At 37.6% G+C, this 14,271-nt stretch overlaps 1 protein-coding gene across 1 annotated transcript in view; it reads left to right on the forward strand.

Moving 5' to 3' along the window:
• LOC103895957 (macrophage mannose receptor 1) overlaps positions 1–14,271 on the forward strand; it is a 33,630-nt gene that overhangs the window by 5,344 nt on the left and 14,015 nt on the right. Inside the window, exons 4-17 of the mRNA XM_009275708.2 lie at positions 759–917; positions 1,728–1,841; positions 4,164–4,310; positions 5,229–5,411; positions 5,958–6,115; positions 6,521–6,631; positions 7,773–7,899; positions 8,338–8,475; positions 8,975–9,174; positions 9,488–9,615; positions 10,248–10,335; positions 10,908–11,043; positions 13,347–13,385; positions 13,492–13,655. Of these exons, the coding sequence (XP_009273983.1) occupies positions 759–917; positions 1,728–1,841; positions 4,164–4,310; positions 5,229–5,411; positions 5,958–6,115; positions 6,521–6,631; positions 7,773–7,899; positions 8,338–8,475; positions 8,975–9,174; positions 9,488–9,615; positions 10,248–10,335; positions 10,908–11,043; positions 13,347–13,385; positions 13,492–13,655 (1,892 nt within the window). The remainder of the gene's footprint in view (positions 1–758; positions 918–1,727; positions 1,842–4,163; positions 4,311–5,228; positions 5,412–5,957; positions 6,116–6,520; positions 6,632–7,772; positions 7,900–8,337; positions 8,476–8,974; positions 9,175–9,487; positions 9,616–10,247; positions 10,336–10,907; positions 11,044–13,346; positions 13,386–13,491; positions 13,656–14,271) is intronic.

Genomic DNA, 14,271 nt, shown 5'->3' on the forward strand with positions numbered 1-14,271 from the left:
CATAAGACTTGTTCTCCAGACCCCTCACCAGCCTCGTTGCCCTTCTCTGGACACGCTCCAGCACCTCGATGTCCTTCTTGTAGTGAGGGGCCCAAAACTGAACACAGTATTCGAGGTGCGGCCTCACCAGGGCCGAGTACAGGGGCACGATCACTTCCCTACTCCTGCTGGCCACACTATTTCTGATACAGGCCAGGATGCCATTGGCCTTCTTGGCCGCCTGGGCACCCTGCCGGCTCATATTCAGCTGGCTGCTGACCAACAGCCCCAGGTCCTTTTCTGCCGGGCAGCTTTCCAGCCACTCTTCCCCAAGTCTGTAGCGTTGCAAATGTAATTAATGATGGCATAGTTTGAAAAGCAAACTTTCCATCATTGGAAATATTTGCATTTCAGTTGTATTTCAGCCAAGAATTAATTCGGGCATAGCCTATGAGCTGCTGAACAGGTTTTCAGAGTAGATAATGACCAAGGTGCAGTTTTGTCTTACTATCTCTTTACACTATTTTTTTTCACCTGGAGATTATCAGATTTGAAAGGGAAAACTGAAAATAAAGGATGAAAGGCCCATATCTGCTAATGTCAATGGCAAACTCTCTTTTTCTTAACAAAGAGCAAGCTAATGTAAGAGTGCAGGTTTTGGCAGGTCTAAACCTTATTTGCTCCAGAATCTCATTTCACAAGTAAGCTTGCAGTTAAATTTTCTTGTAACATTTTGTGTAAGATGTTTATAACAAACTGCAATACTTTCTCTCACACAGACAATGACAGATTTTGGAGCACAGATCCTTTGACAGGAACCTACTACCAGATAAACTACCAGTCAGCTCTCACATGGCACCAAGCAAGGAAGAGCTGCCAGCAGCAGAACGCAGAATTATTAAGTGTCACAGAGATACATGAACAAATGTATCTAAGAGGTGAACTAATAAGCAAGACTGTGTAAAAAGAGTGTCTCATAGGGTTTTTTAACTGATAACAAATGTTTCAGTGCTTTAATCGCATTACAATGAATAGCTGATGTAATAATAGTATATGTATTGCTAGAGAAATAGCACAATTACTCTAAATTAAGCTTTTTATAGGTGGAACTTTTGTAAGTTGTGGAAATGCCATTTGAAATTATTTCTATTATTATTATTTTTTCAAAGAAAGTTAAGAATCTCCAGCTAATTAATCAAAAGTTGGCTCAAGCTCAGAAAACACCAGAAAGGTACTAGAAAGGGACATTACAAGAAGGAAAGTCATTATAGGAGGCAGTCATTATATGACTTTTGCGTTAAGAAATCAGTATTCTTCACATATATCTAATGAAATAGATTTTTGGAAATACCATACACATTTTATACAAAATGCTATTAAAAATCTAAAGACTTTCTGGATTTATGCATAGACTGTAGAACGAAGGCCCTGTATCAATTGCATCACACTCAAGCAAACTTGTAACATAAATATTAACAATAGCAATTCAGTGTTTCAGTTTCCAAAGCTTATTGCTTACATGTAACTGTAGAATAGCATAAATTCAGATAAACTAATATGTAAAATAGTGTTTTGCCATTCTCTGCCCTATAACTACAGAATAAACTCTGAGTTTATTACCAGCAAACATGGATTCTGTACTGAACTTAGAAATCACTAAGCAGACATTTATTATCTTCCTCCAAACTTTGAAAATGCAGAGCATTTCCTAACGAATCTCATTAGAATTCAACTCTTTGGTTACCTAGATTTGATTGACACCAAAAGATCCTCTCTCTGGATTGGGCTTAACAGCCTGAATCTCAACAGCGGCTGGCAGTGGAGCGGTGGCATTCCCTTCAGATACTTTAACTGGGCACAAGGTAGTAATCTTTTTTTTTAACAGTTTTTGGAATGAATCTTTCCCACCAGAATGCTGAATGCATATTAATTACTGTCCTTAGCATTCACCATGAACACGAGGAAATGGAGTTGAAAGGCTTATGAGACATGTGAGATTAAAAAGCTGAGAATGATGCTTTTCTTCACTGGATATATCACAAGGAGTTTCAAGCAGAAGAGTTAAATAAACTCATCTCCTATCAGAAGCAGATAAAGTGAAAAGCACTAGCTGAGTTGTAGCATGCTAGGAATGCCTTCAAGTCAGTTAAAACCTCTGTGTCTCTTCAGCTCTCACAAGGATTATCAGACTCCGCATCCTGCAAGGACTCAGCTGTCAGTGAGAATCAGTCTTTCAAAGCCTTCCCCTTCACTTCTCATGCTTTTCCTCTTTTCTTCTCTCCTCTTTAACATTCAAGAGAGACTAAATAGAGTTCACAGCATTGTCAGTTTATCTTTGAAAGTCACTTAATGATTGTCATGGCAACAGCTGTTTGCAGCAAATGCTGAATGTTTGCTTGCTGAATAAATATGTGTATATTCCATCTTTTGGCCTTCCCTAAGTCTCAGAGGTGCCACCTGTTTTTATATGGCACAGAAGATGAAGGGAAAGCCCAGAGTCGCTGAGTCTGGTAGAGGGTTTTCTACCTTCTGCTGAGCTGGTCAAATTCCTTAAGCCTTGTAGAGAAGAGTAGTTGGCGCTCAGGTCAAGCAGCCCACACCCTTGGAGTTCCTGTATCCCCACATGAAGGCTGTTATGATGAGTTAATCTACACATTTCCAGTTTACTGCAACATTATTATAAGTTGTATCTTTTGGGGGGAGGAAAAAAAAAAAAGTAAGTCATTGCAACGTGGACCTCTCTGAGAAGCGGAAAACACTGCCCAATCCCCAAGGACAGTGGTCCTGGAGAACCTCCTGGAGGGCTGGTTGCAGCGGCAGGCAGGGGAGAGACACACAGCAAGTGTGAGGGCGCATGAGGAGGCTTGGCTTGCACCAAGGAGAAAATCTGCAGCCAAGTTGCCAAAGGAACATGCAGAAAGGACCTTTCCAAAGGGCCTGAGTGTAACTTTTTTGTTTCCGCACACCACTGAAAGCTGCTGGATCAGAACCTGACATAGAAAGGAAATGCTCCCCTACAAGGGCACTGTGGAAATGAGATCTGTTTTCACATGTGATTTGGTATGTCTCATCTAACAGATATGCCTTATATTTTATTTTAGGAATTCCATATTATTATTTTTGTGCTCTGCTAAACACAGCTCTAGAAACTGTAAGCCATTTAACATGCTCACATAAAGAGGAAGCCTATCAGGCTTTGACCAATCTAGGTTCCCACCACTCCCTACTCAACTGCCAGACAACGTATCCCACAAATCGGTGGCATTTTGTTTTTGTCTCATATTTTTAACAAGTAATATTCATTCACTGATCTTGGTTTAGCTCTACAATGCAGAGCTAGAACTCTAATTTTCAGGTTTTGAAATTTCTTTTTATTGTTAGCAGCTGATGGCTCTAACTCTGAAGAATGCTCTTCTCTCTTCACATCTGTAACATTCCTTGTCTGAATACGAACTATGCTAAGATGCTGCCTTACTGTGTCCCTGCACAAAGATTTTAGCTCAAACTGTGTCCTCTGATTTCGTGAATGTAACTGAGTGTTTTAAGCTTATTACTTAGTCCTATTAGCATAACTGGGTCCTGACAACAAATTGTGCATAAAACTATATGTTTCATGAGCTGTGAAACTATGATTTCCTACAGTCTGTGTACGGCATTGCAACTGCAGCAGCACCAGGTACCCCTTCAATGTCTGGACTCTTCAGTCCAGCATCTACTGACTGGGGAACAACATAATTTATTCTGCAACAGGTTGTGAGCTACATATTCCTCAGCAGATGTATGGCTGACCCCTACGCACAGGCTAATTAAACTCGGGGTGGGGGTGGGGGGGGGAGCAAGGAAAGGACTTGCTGTAGCTTTTCCATCAGTGCAGGCTCAAAGTTTAGTCTTTCTTCTGTGCAAGCCAACAATTTTCACAAAACTTATAGGAATACCCTATTTTTGAGACCGCTATTCTGCAATCAAATCTGGCAGAAAGTGTGAATTATGCAACAAGCATCTAAATAAATGTTTTGATGGGTACTTTTAAATTACATTTCCTTACCTCCGATAGAAAAATAACTGTAGCAATGAAGTCATGAGTCCGTAATTGACATATGAAAGGGCTGGAAGCAAATTGTTCTTTCAGCTGCTGACATAAAACCTGTGCTATATAAAAATAATTTGGTTTTTATTCTATGAAGGAAGCCCTGAGCCTGAGCCTGAGAAACTCTGTGCAGTACTAAATCCCAGAAGAGATACTAAATGGGAAAACCAGCCATGTGAGCTGAAAGTTGGCTATATCTGTAAAAAGGAAAACTCCACACTGGATCCTTTCATTCTTCCATCAGGTACATCAAGCAAATAAAAACCCTTTGATAAAGACAGAATTTGTGTCACTAAAATGAAATTTCATAGCTATTTAAAATAAAAAAAACAGCATTGTCATTTGTTCTTCTGTTTTGATGAGTGGCACAGAACAAAGCATACTCTTATTTGTTTAACCAAATATATTTACATACTGGAAATGTTCCTGGAACCCAGTAACCACACAAGCAATTTTTATTTCGTGTTATTATTCACAATTCCAGAGGCACTGGTCTAAGCCATACACTGTCACAAAAGTATCATGGACTGCATGAACGTGAAAATAAAGTTAGAGATGCCTCACCCTTCCTGCAGTGCATTCCAATGAAAACACTGAGGCTTACCACTGAAGTCTTGGAAAGATGGCACCAATAGGCACCAATAAGCTCAAACCACCTTCTCAGTGGGATTGCTTGTAACCTAGAAAGATGGCAAAAAAGAGCAAGTTCCTTCAGACCACTTTTCTACTCTGCTTTTCTCTGATTTATTTAATGAGACTTAGTATGGAAGGCCACGTGTGCAGATAATTACTTGTGCTGCAGTAATAATGCCTTTATGAAATATGCAAAACATAATTGGGTAGGGTATAGTGTGTGAAAACACTATACATGGAATTCCAAAATATTCCTCTGTCCCATAGTGAATATTTCACACTAGTGAAGCCCAGTTACGACTGGCTCCATTATTTTCCTCTTTTGTGTAAATGCAGTATGTTTTCTGTAAAAGTACAGTGTGCAACAGCAAACAAAATGTTTTTTATGTGTATGAGGAATGAATGGAAGTACTGCTTATTTGTAATCACTCCATTAATTAGTTAATTAACTGATTTCAAATGTAATTGCAGTTATTCTAGACTTCAGTTTTTCACTGTTTAAAACTGTGAAATATCTATTGGTTTTGAGGGGATGCAGAGCCTGTTAAATGCCCAGAAGGATGGTTGCCCTATGGAGATCACTGTTTCATGGTTCATAGAGATCCCAGAGTATGGAGAGAAGCCCTAATTTCCTGCAATGAGAGCAATGGCAATCTGGCCAGTATCCACAACCCTGAGGAGCACGGCTTCATACTGTCTCAGCTTGGCTACAGTGAGTATTTCTACAGGGCAGTGTTTGGTACAAATGGAGAATTATATTATTAGAAATCTTACGGGATTTAAAAAAATTTCTTATTTGTTTGATATGAATATTTATAGGGAAACCCACATATATATAGGTTAAAAAAACCCAAACACCAAAAAACCAGGAGAGGAATCATTAGTGATCTCTTAATTTTCGTCTTCATTATTTCCATTTTGATTTTCATGTGTCTTTCACTGCATGAAATCACTCGAAGGAAATAACAGCTCTAGTTACTGCAGTATTTGGGCAGATTATCTGCCTCAGACACCTTGTAGTTGTAGATACAGTAATGGACTTTTACTGATAAAGCTGAGGAATCTCATTTCCTGCTGGTATCTCATTTTTTAACTTCTTGAAAGAAGAATGTGAATTAGATCTTAAAATAAACTCCACTGGCATTTAGTCTAGATGAATTTGTATTGTAACATGGCATTTTCTGCTCATGTCCATAAAATCTTGCTCCTACGGACTGTTTCAACTCGGGTACTAACACAGGTGAATTTCTGTTCTTAGAAGCTGCAGATGAGCTGTGGATTGGTCTGAATGACCTCAACACTCAAATGTACTTTGAGTGGAGTGATGGGACTCCTGTGACATATACCAAATGGTTGCCTGGAGAACCAACCCATGCAATCAATGGGCAAGAAGATTGTGTCATTATGGCAGGAGAGGTAGAATCATTCCACATTTGTGTAGCACTATACTATTTGATTTTTATTTCTATTTCTAGTTTTTTTATGAATGCAACTTAGAAACAAATCAGGGAATGGTATCTTTATTCACTCAGAAAGATGGTTGTTTTAAATTAAATTTAAAATTAAATTAGAGATAACTAGATAAATGTTCATATTTGATTGTGAGTGTACATTATATGCCAAGCAAACCTTAACAGTCTGCCTGTGACGCTTAGTTAGCTTAACATATGCTCACAACTAAGCACAAATACTTGGAATTCATTAAAAAGTACAGATCTTTATTCTCCCATTGAAGTAATATTTAAAAAAAAAATCAATAACGTTTCTAAAGGAAACAGGTTCTGCCTCACTGTTTTTCACCTCTTCCCAAACTGCATCTAGGATGGATACTGGGCAGACAGTGCCTGTGATATAAAATTAGGTTACATCTGCAGAAGAGACCCACTACAAGGAGTTTCTGGGACAGTAACGACTGATCCTGCCTGCCCGAAGGTAAGAACAAAGCGTAACCAAGAATCTGGTTAGCAAAAATCCATTGTTTTCACAAGCTCCACTTGACATTGAAACTATCTTCTTTTTTCCCTAACAAATGTGATTGTACATCAAATTCAGGGTGCTAATTTTCACTACATTCCCTTATTTAAAATACAGTTATTTTGAAATTTTTTTAATCAATATGAGTCAGGCCCATTATCTCTCAGAACTGTCTGCGAAAGAGGCTAAAGCCATTACTGCGTTTTTCTGCGTATTTGTTATATTGTTCTACAACCCTCTGCGGTTACCTAAGACATAGTAGATACTGGGAACCATTTCGGGACTAGGTGACATGATGCAAGATGATGACAAATCTCACTGTTGAAGCCAAATCAAAACAATCAAATTGCTTTTATGAGTGAAGTTGTTTTGAACAAGTTATTGTATCCTACTGCTTTTTTTTTTTCTTCTCCTTTTCCCTTTTTTTACTTTCCTATTTACTACTGTTCTATAAGTAATAACACTTCCCACAACCCCACATGGGAAACAGAGCTGAGACTCATTGTGCTAGATGGAACTAGGCAGCAGCCAAATACCGAACACAGATTTTATTTACCTTTCTTGGATGCAGCAAGCAAATCTTGAGCAGGTATAGAAGGGAAATGTGACTTGGAATTCAGCTGTAATTTTGAGGATTTTGCTTTTCAGTAATTTTTATGCTACCTCTTCAGTCAGACTTTTTAGGTGAACTGGTGAGTTAAATCAATTAATTTATCTAGTTACTGTTTTTTTAGCCTAGAAACATCAGGAATCTTGAGTCAGCATCTCACTATAACACAGACTACTCTCTTCGGTTCTGAGCAAGGAAGTATTTTACTCACCCGCTTCTAAATACACTCTCCATTCTGTGTACCTCTGACTTTTTTATCAGTTAATATTTATCAGTTACTAATTGTCAAAAAGGGGGACTCATATGCATTAAATCTCTTCTTTCTGGATGTTTACTAAGCTTAATTTCCATTAGTCCACTGGAGTTCAAATTACTATATTACTGCATTAGGTTACATTAAAATATGTTGATTTAAGAGCAGACACTGAAATTCAAGCACTAGAACGTATGCTCTTTTTACTGTAAATATATTCCACGTGTTCTTGACAGGGCTGGGAAAGACATGGTTTTTACTGCTACCTGGTTGGACATACCTCTGTAACATTTTCAGAAGCAAAGAAAACCTGTGAAAGGAGCAGTGGTTATTTAACAAGTGTAGGAGACAGGTATGAAAAGAGTTTCAAAACTACATCTGATGGAATAATCTTGGAATTTTATAAAATAGTTGAGAACTTTGGAAAAGTGTGAAACCAGAAAACCAGAATATCTTTTTTCTGGAGAAAAAAAGAATCAGTAAATACAGTAGATCTTTTCTAACTAAATATATTTTACACATTCCTGTTTTCCAGTACTTTACTCTGAAAAAAACAGACCACAGCTGCTTCTGTTCTGTAAGGAGCAGGTTTTCAGTATAGCACGGCTTCACCTACTATTGAAGCTAGTCCATCTGCTATCCAGTTAAGTAACATATTTCCACTTAAAAGGAAACCTAATGGAGACTCCATTCTAGTCTTGTGTCTAGTCTTAGTGTAGTCTTGTGCCACGAGAAATGGCAGAGTAAGGGAAAGCTAGGCTTAATCCCCATCCGACTCCTGTCGTTTCAGAAACGAGCAAGCCTACTTGACCAGCCTCGTTGGTCTGAGCTCTGAGAAGTATTTTTGGATTGGTCTCTCAGACATGGAAGAGCAGGGGATGTTCAAGTGGGTGACTGGTGAAGGTGTTCTGTACACAAACTGGAACGCGGCAATGCCTGGTACTCTGCCACTGGAGTAAATTTATGCTACTAAGGAACTTTCTGTATTGTAATTCTAAACTGTTTCCCAACTTTGCTAAAACACATCCGTGATGACACATATGAACATTCTGCCTTTGAAGTAGGAGTGTCTTTGATATAAGCTGCCAGGAAAATATTTCTTTTCTGGCTCCTCGTTGCTTACAAGAGCAAAATCAAACTGAGTGGAAAGGCTGAAATCCTTTCCAGCCCGGGTGACAGGCTGCCAAATCCTTGCAGTGAGTGGCATAGGAAAGAGGCAGGCAAGGGGTTGTTCATGCACTTGTAAAGCTTTTCAAAGGGAAGGGAAGATGATGAATGACTCCGCTCGCTGGTTTCCTCTTTTTACAAAGCTCCTCCTTTGACCAGACACTATACTTAGTATTTCAAACAGTCTTTTGTAAATGGATCACATGAGCTGTAAAAATGTCAGGGGAACCACTTTAAAACACATTTCAATTTTCTTTTATATCTCACAAAGGGAATGAAGCTGGTTGTGTTGCCTTAAGGACTGGAAATGCAGCTGGACTATGGGATGTTCAGAACTGTGAAGTAAAGGCAAAATTTCTCTGCAAAAAACTAGCTGAAAAAATTACTCTTCCTCTTGCTCCTGAAATTGCTTCTGATTCCAAATGTCCCTTGGGTTGGGATACAAGCAATAGCACTAATTCATGCTTCAGAGTAAGTACTAATTTTTCCAGTAATCCTACTCATGAGACAGAAGAGCACCAAATAGATAGGGCGTCTAAACGTCAGAGAATGGCACATTATTGCACAAAAGTAGTAAGCTTTTACACAACTATCCATGGAAATCACTGCAATTATCACTCTATATCAGTGATACGTAACGTTATCCAAGTAGGATACACTTCAATCCATATTATATATGATAATTGCAATGGAATGTTTTCCTGTTTTGCTTATGCAAGGCAGGCAGTAGATTTATTTTTAACATGCTGTAAAGATAGTGTTCTACCTTAATATTTATCTATAGGTTTTTGTGAAAGAAGAAAACCAAAAGAAAACATGGTTTGAAGCCCGAGATTTCTGCAGAGAAATAGGAGGAGACCTGGCTGCCATCAGAAGTGAAGAAGAGCAAACAGTGATAGAAAACTTAATAATGTAAGTAAACAAAGTATCTAATAATTGATATTTTGGTGTAACAATTATTTATATAGGAATAAATAAAAATATTCTTGAGTTGCTCCTGAGATAATTAGTTGAAAATCTGTATCTGTTTATCATCACAGTCACATAAGAAAAGAACTGGGAAGATATTTCATATGGGTACCATTTTCAAAGAGATTCTTGGAATTCCTAAAATTTGTCAATATCCACAAATCTTTTCAATTAAAAAAAAAAAAAAACCCAACCCAACAACCAAATTGTTTGAATGCTTCTCCTTCAGACTAATTTCTAAGTTCGTTTACTGAACCATTTTGAAACTGAATTGTGACTTCCAGCAAACCTGAACATTTTATTTCTCAAAGAACACTATAATTACAACATCAATAAAGAAAAACAATGTGCTGTGTTTTCAACAGAACCATTTGCAAAGTAGAAAATTTGAAGGCGTGAACTTCATTTACTTGCTCATGGGAGTTTGCTGACCAACAGCATTTTGCTCTTTTAAAAATTTCTACTCTAAAGTCTTCAATAAGTGTGAGAGTTATTGTCCCATGTAACTTGCAAAATTTAACAGAGCTAACCACATACATCCTCTTCTTCTATGACACGTTTTTTTCACACTCTAGAAGAAAATCCCCATCATCTCAGCCCTTCTGGATAGGTTTGCAGTGTTTGGATCCTGATGGTGGCCTTTCCTGGAGTGACGGATCCCCGGTGAGTGTTTGACCGTGCCAGTTTCTTTCTGTTCTTTTTTGCTGTTGGAGCTGTTTCCATGACTGCTGTGGATGAAAGTTGTAGAAGAATTCCCAAAAATGTCTACCTTGCCACTGGGTAACTCTAAATCATTATTCTTCATACTGGTTTGGAAAAGGAAAAGGCCGGTAAGCCCTGAAGTTATACCATCACAAAAGTGGTAACATGGAGTACTAGTCGCAGCTACAGAGACGATAATCTAAGTGGCAAATCTACGAGAAAGGTCTCTCCTGATTTTTATTAGTCTCTGGTGATATATTGCCACGTTCCTTTCCCCTGCTATTGATTTATAACCTCATTTGATTTGAGTTTTCGTGGGACTGCTGGAGTCTGTTAAATGCTGCGCAAACCCAGAGCCTTTCTTTTTTCTTGCGGAGTGACTATGTTGCTTTAATAGCCCACACAGGCTGCACAGCCATAGGAGGAAAGTAAGGAGTGGCGTGAAACTTCAGTGCTACTTCTCTTTCCTTCCAGAGTACAACTTTTTCCCCTGTATGATAAGAATAAAAACCACAGTTGTGTTTCTTCTGTAGGTGAATTATAAGAAAAATCATTATTTTTACAATACTGCATTTGGGTATTGTGGAGCAATCAGTGAAGAGCCTTCCATGTCATGGATTGAGGTGCACTGTGAATACAGTCATAACTGGATTTGTGAAATAAAGAAAGGTAGGTTACTTTTTACTCTAAACTCACATTAGGAAGAAATTTAAGCTGAATCTATCAAAACAGGAAGTTCTGCAAGTTACACGCTTGTAGAAAATTTGGTTGATTTCACAGGAATTTTGCATAATGAAAAATAGGTCAAGACAAATACTTTCAGAATATGATGTTTCAACACTTAAATTTTTTTTGTTTTATTTAAAAAAATACATTGTATGATAAGCTTTACTGAAAATATACTTATGTAATTACAGAATCACAGAAAATAAGGTGAAAGCAACCTCAAGGGCTTATCTGGTAAAATCCACTGCTCTGCCCAAAAGCAGATTTTTGTCAAAACAGGGGCTTTGACTGACATGAAACTGCATGCTTCTTGGAACTTTTGCTTGTAGGGAATTTCCAAGTTGGGGGCTAAGGGGGCAGAGAGGGAGAAAGAGAGGATTGCTATTTGCAAAAAAAAGATTACTTTAAACCTCTGTATCCTTTGTGAAATGAAACTTCACCGCTCTGCTGAGGTATACCTTGAATGCTACACAAGGACACATTAGTCACCTACTCTAATTTAAACAAGACTACCAGCATACTAGAATCATTCTCTTTGTAAGATGACATGCAAACAAACTCCTGTAACAGTAGGCTTGCTGTAATGAAAAGATGGTAATCCAAGCTTCAAAATTTATATACTTTAAGTCAATAGGCAGGCTCACATCTTCCTCTCATACCAGCAGCAAAATCCTCCATTTTTATACTTCTGTTTTTTTTTTTTTTTTTTTCTAAAATGTAACTATTGTTATGAAAGATATCCAGCGAAATAAGAGAGGAATCAATTATAGCTTTGTATTGAGTTGCACATTTTACTTCCAAGACTAGCAGGAGTGTTGCTTTGGTGGCTCTCTAGGCTCCTTCACACAAGCAGTAAGGGTTAATGTTTCAAGTGATACTTTTCTAAAAAGATCATTTCTGCGCTGGTGAACTATTCAGTAACTATTGTTATGAAAGATATCCAGCGAAATAAGAGAGGAATCAATTATAGCTTTGTATTGAGTTGCACATTTTACTTCCAAGACTAGCAGGAGTGTTGCTTTGGTGGCTCTCTAGGCTCCTTCACACAAGCAGTAAGGGTTAATGTTTCAAGTGATACTTTTCTAAAAAGATCATTTCTGCGCTGGTGAACTATTCAAAATAATCTGATCCTAACCAAGGCACATTGTCTCAGCTTCTCATGCTTAAAAAGTAATAGTCATAGGCATCTATCTTAAAGAGATGTTGTGAAGATACCTTTCCTGGTAGCTTTCTTTGTAATTCCTCACCTGCATGATCAGCACAAATAAAAATCATTAGCAGAAGTGTCAATAGTTGTATACTGTTAATTATTATTAGTGAATGAATGGCAGAAATTATAGCCTGATGAAATTATCATCATTAGTCAGCAGTGCATAATGTCATACTGAAAGATGCTGAAATAGTCATAATACTTTGTACTTCCAGAACAGACACATATTTTTTTTCTTTTAAATCTTTTAACAAACCATACAAGAGATTACTTTTAAAAGGTAACATGACTTTTTTTTTACCCAAGTATGTGTGTCACATGCTTCATTTAATGTAATTACACATACAGCAACACAAACATTACCCTGAATTCCTGTGGAAAAAAATTATAAAGGTGACATTTGTTTTACATTTTCATAGCTCTTGGCCTTGTGTGTTTAGAGATACATTGCTCCAAAATCCCACTCTGTGTGATGTTGAAATTTTTCATTTAAATTATTTCTCAAAAGCTGGTGGATTTTCAGTCAAAGGTGATTCTTCACAAAGTAGTTTCCCAGAAAAAAAAAAAGTTTCACAAACAAATGAATACTAATAAAATTTAAAATATTTTGAAGCAAAACTTTGTTTAGTATTTGAATTTCTTGTTCAGATACAAGACAATGTCCATAAAGAATCTCTTATTATTGTGCAAAGTATACCAACATTGAAGTAAAATATTTTCACTCTTTAGTTTTCTTTCAGAAACAAGTACTCATTCAGACACTTCAGTCACCTAATTTAGGCAAAATTCAGGATGTACAAGATGCACTTACCAAAAATCTACCAAGACAGAGATGTAGGGCTGTGATACATCTGTTATTCCCTGAACATCCATTTTTGCTCTGCACCAAAGATACTATATAAATATATTCTGCATTGAATATGTAAAATATGGAAAATTGATAGACATTAAGATCATTTCCAGTAACTGAACACTTATACTGGCTCAACATTTGGGAAACATTTTACATCTTTATTTTTTTCCCATTTCATTACAGGGACACCCTTGAAACCAGAACCTCTGGGCCCTTCTGCCGGTAAGCTTCTGTTTATTTTCTCTTATCTAAAGGGTGGTATCATGTAACAACATCAGCTTTGTGTAAGGACCATGAAGAATACAGAGATTCCTCTTCTGTGTTGCAGCATATGAAGTCATAGAAGATGGCTGGATTTTAAAAGGGGACAAACAATATTTTTTCAGCACAGAAAAGACCTCTATGGAGAAAGCCAGAACATTCTGCAAAAGCAATCATGGAGATCTTGCTACTATTGGAAATAATAGTGAAAGAAAATTTTTGTGGAAATGTGTAAGAGGAAATTTGACTGTGTTATACCGTATATGGCCTATATACCCTGCTGCATATGCTTGTGAAGCACAGGAGAATGTGCTTGTTGCATAATATTACTACATTTTATTAGCATTAGATTTAAATGTTCAATGAAAAAATATTTATTCTACAGAACAGAGCTTCTCTTTAGGAAAATAAATGCAAAAGAATTTACCATTTACTAGGGTGGGTATATTCTTGTATATTCTAATCTAAATAGAGTTCTGCCGATGCCCAAATGTGTATAAGGAGCAATGAACAGGCAGATTAGGTGTATATGGAGAAAACTGTCCTTTTGCCAGACTGGTTACCTCTCATCCGAATATCATATTCTAGAATACAGTGTTACGTGTAGATGTGAGGCTACTGCCAGTGTAGCTCTGGTGGTCACATACCACACCATGTTGCTGAACAAAACAACTTTTCAAAGAAAGGTTTAGCTTGGTCCAGGTCAGGGACTGACGAACTAGGACCTTCATGAATTAGTTTTCCCGCAACACCTATCAAAACTGTTCATGTATTTCAAGGGCACTGCCTACACGTTGCCTGAGACGGTTCTGATGGGTACATGCCAAAGCCGTGGCAGGGGCATGCT

This window comes from Aptenodytes forsteri, unplaced genomic scaffold, assembly GCF_000699145.1.
Source record: "Aptenodytes forsteri isolate BGI_AS27 unplaced genomic scaffold, ASM69914v1 Scaffold172, whole genome shotgun sequence".
Lineage (NCBI taxonomy): Eukaryota > Metazoa > Chordata > Aves > Sphenisciformes > Spheniscidae > Aptenodytes > Aptenodytes forsteri.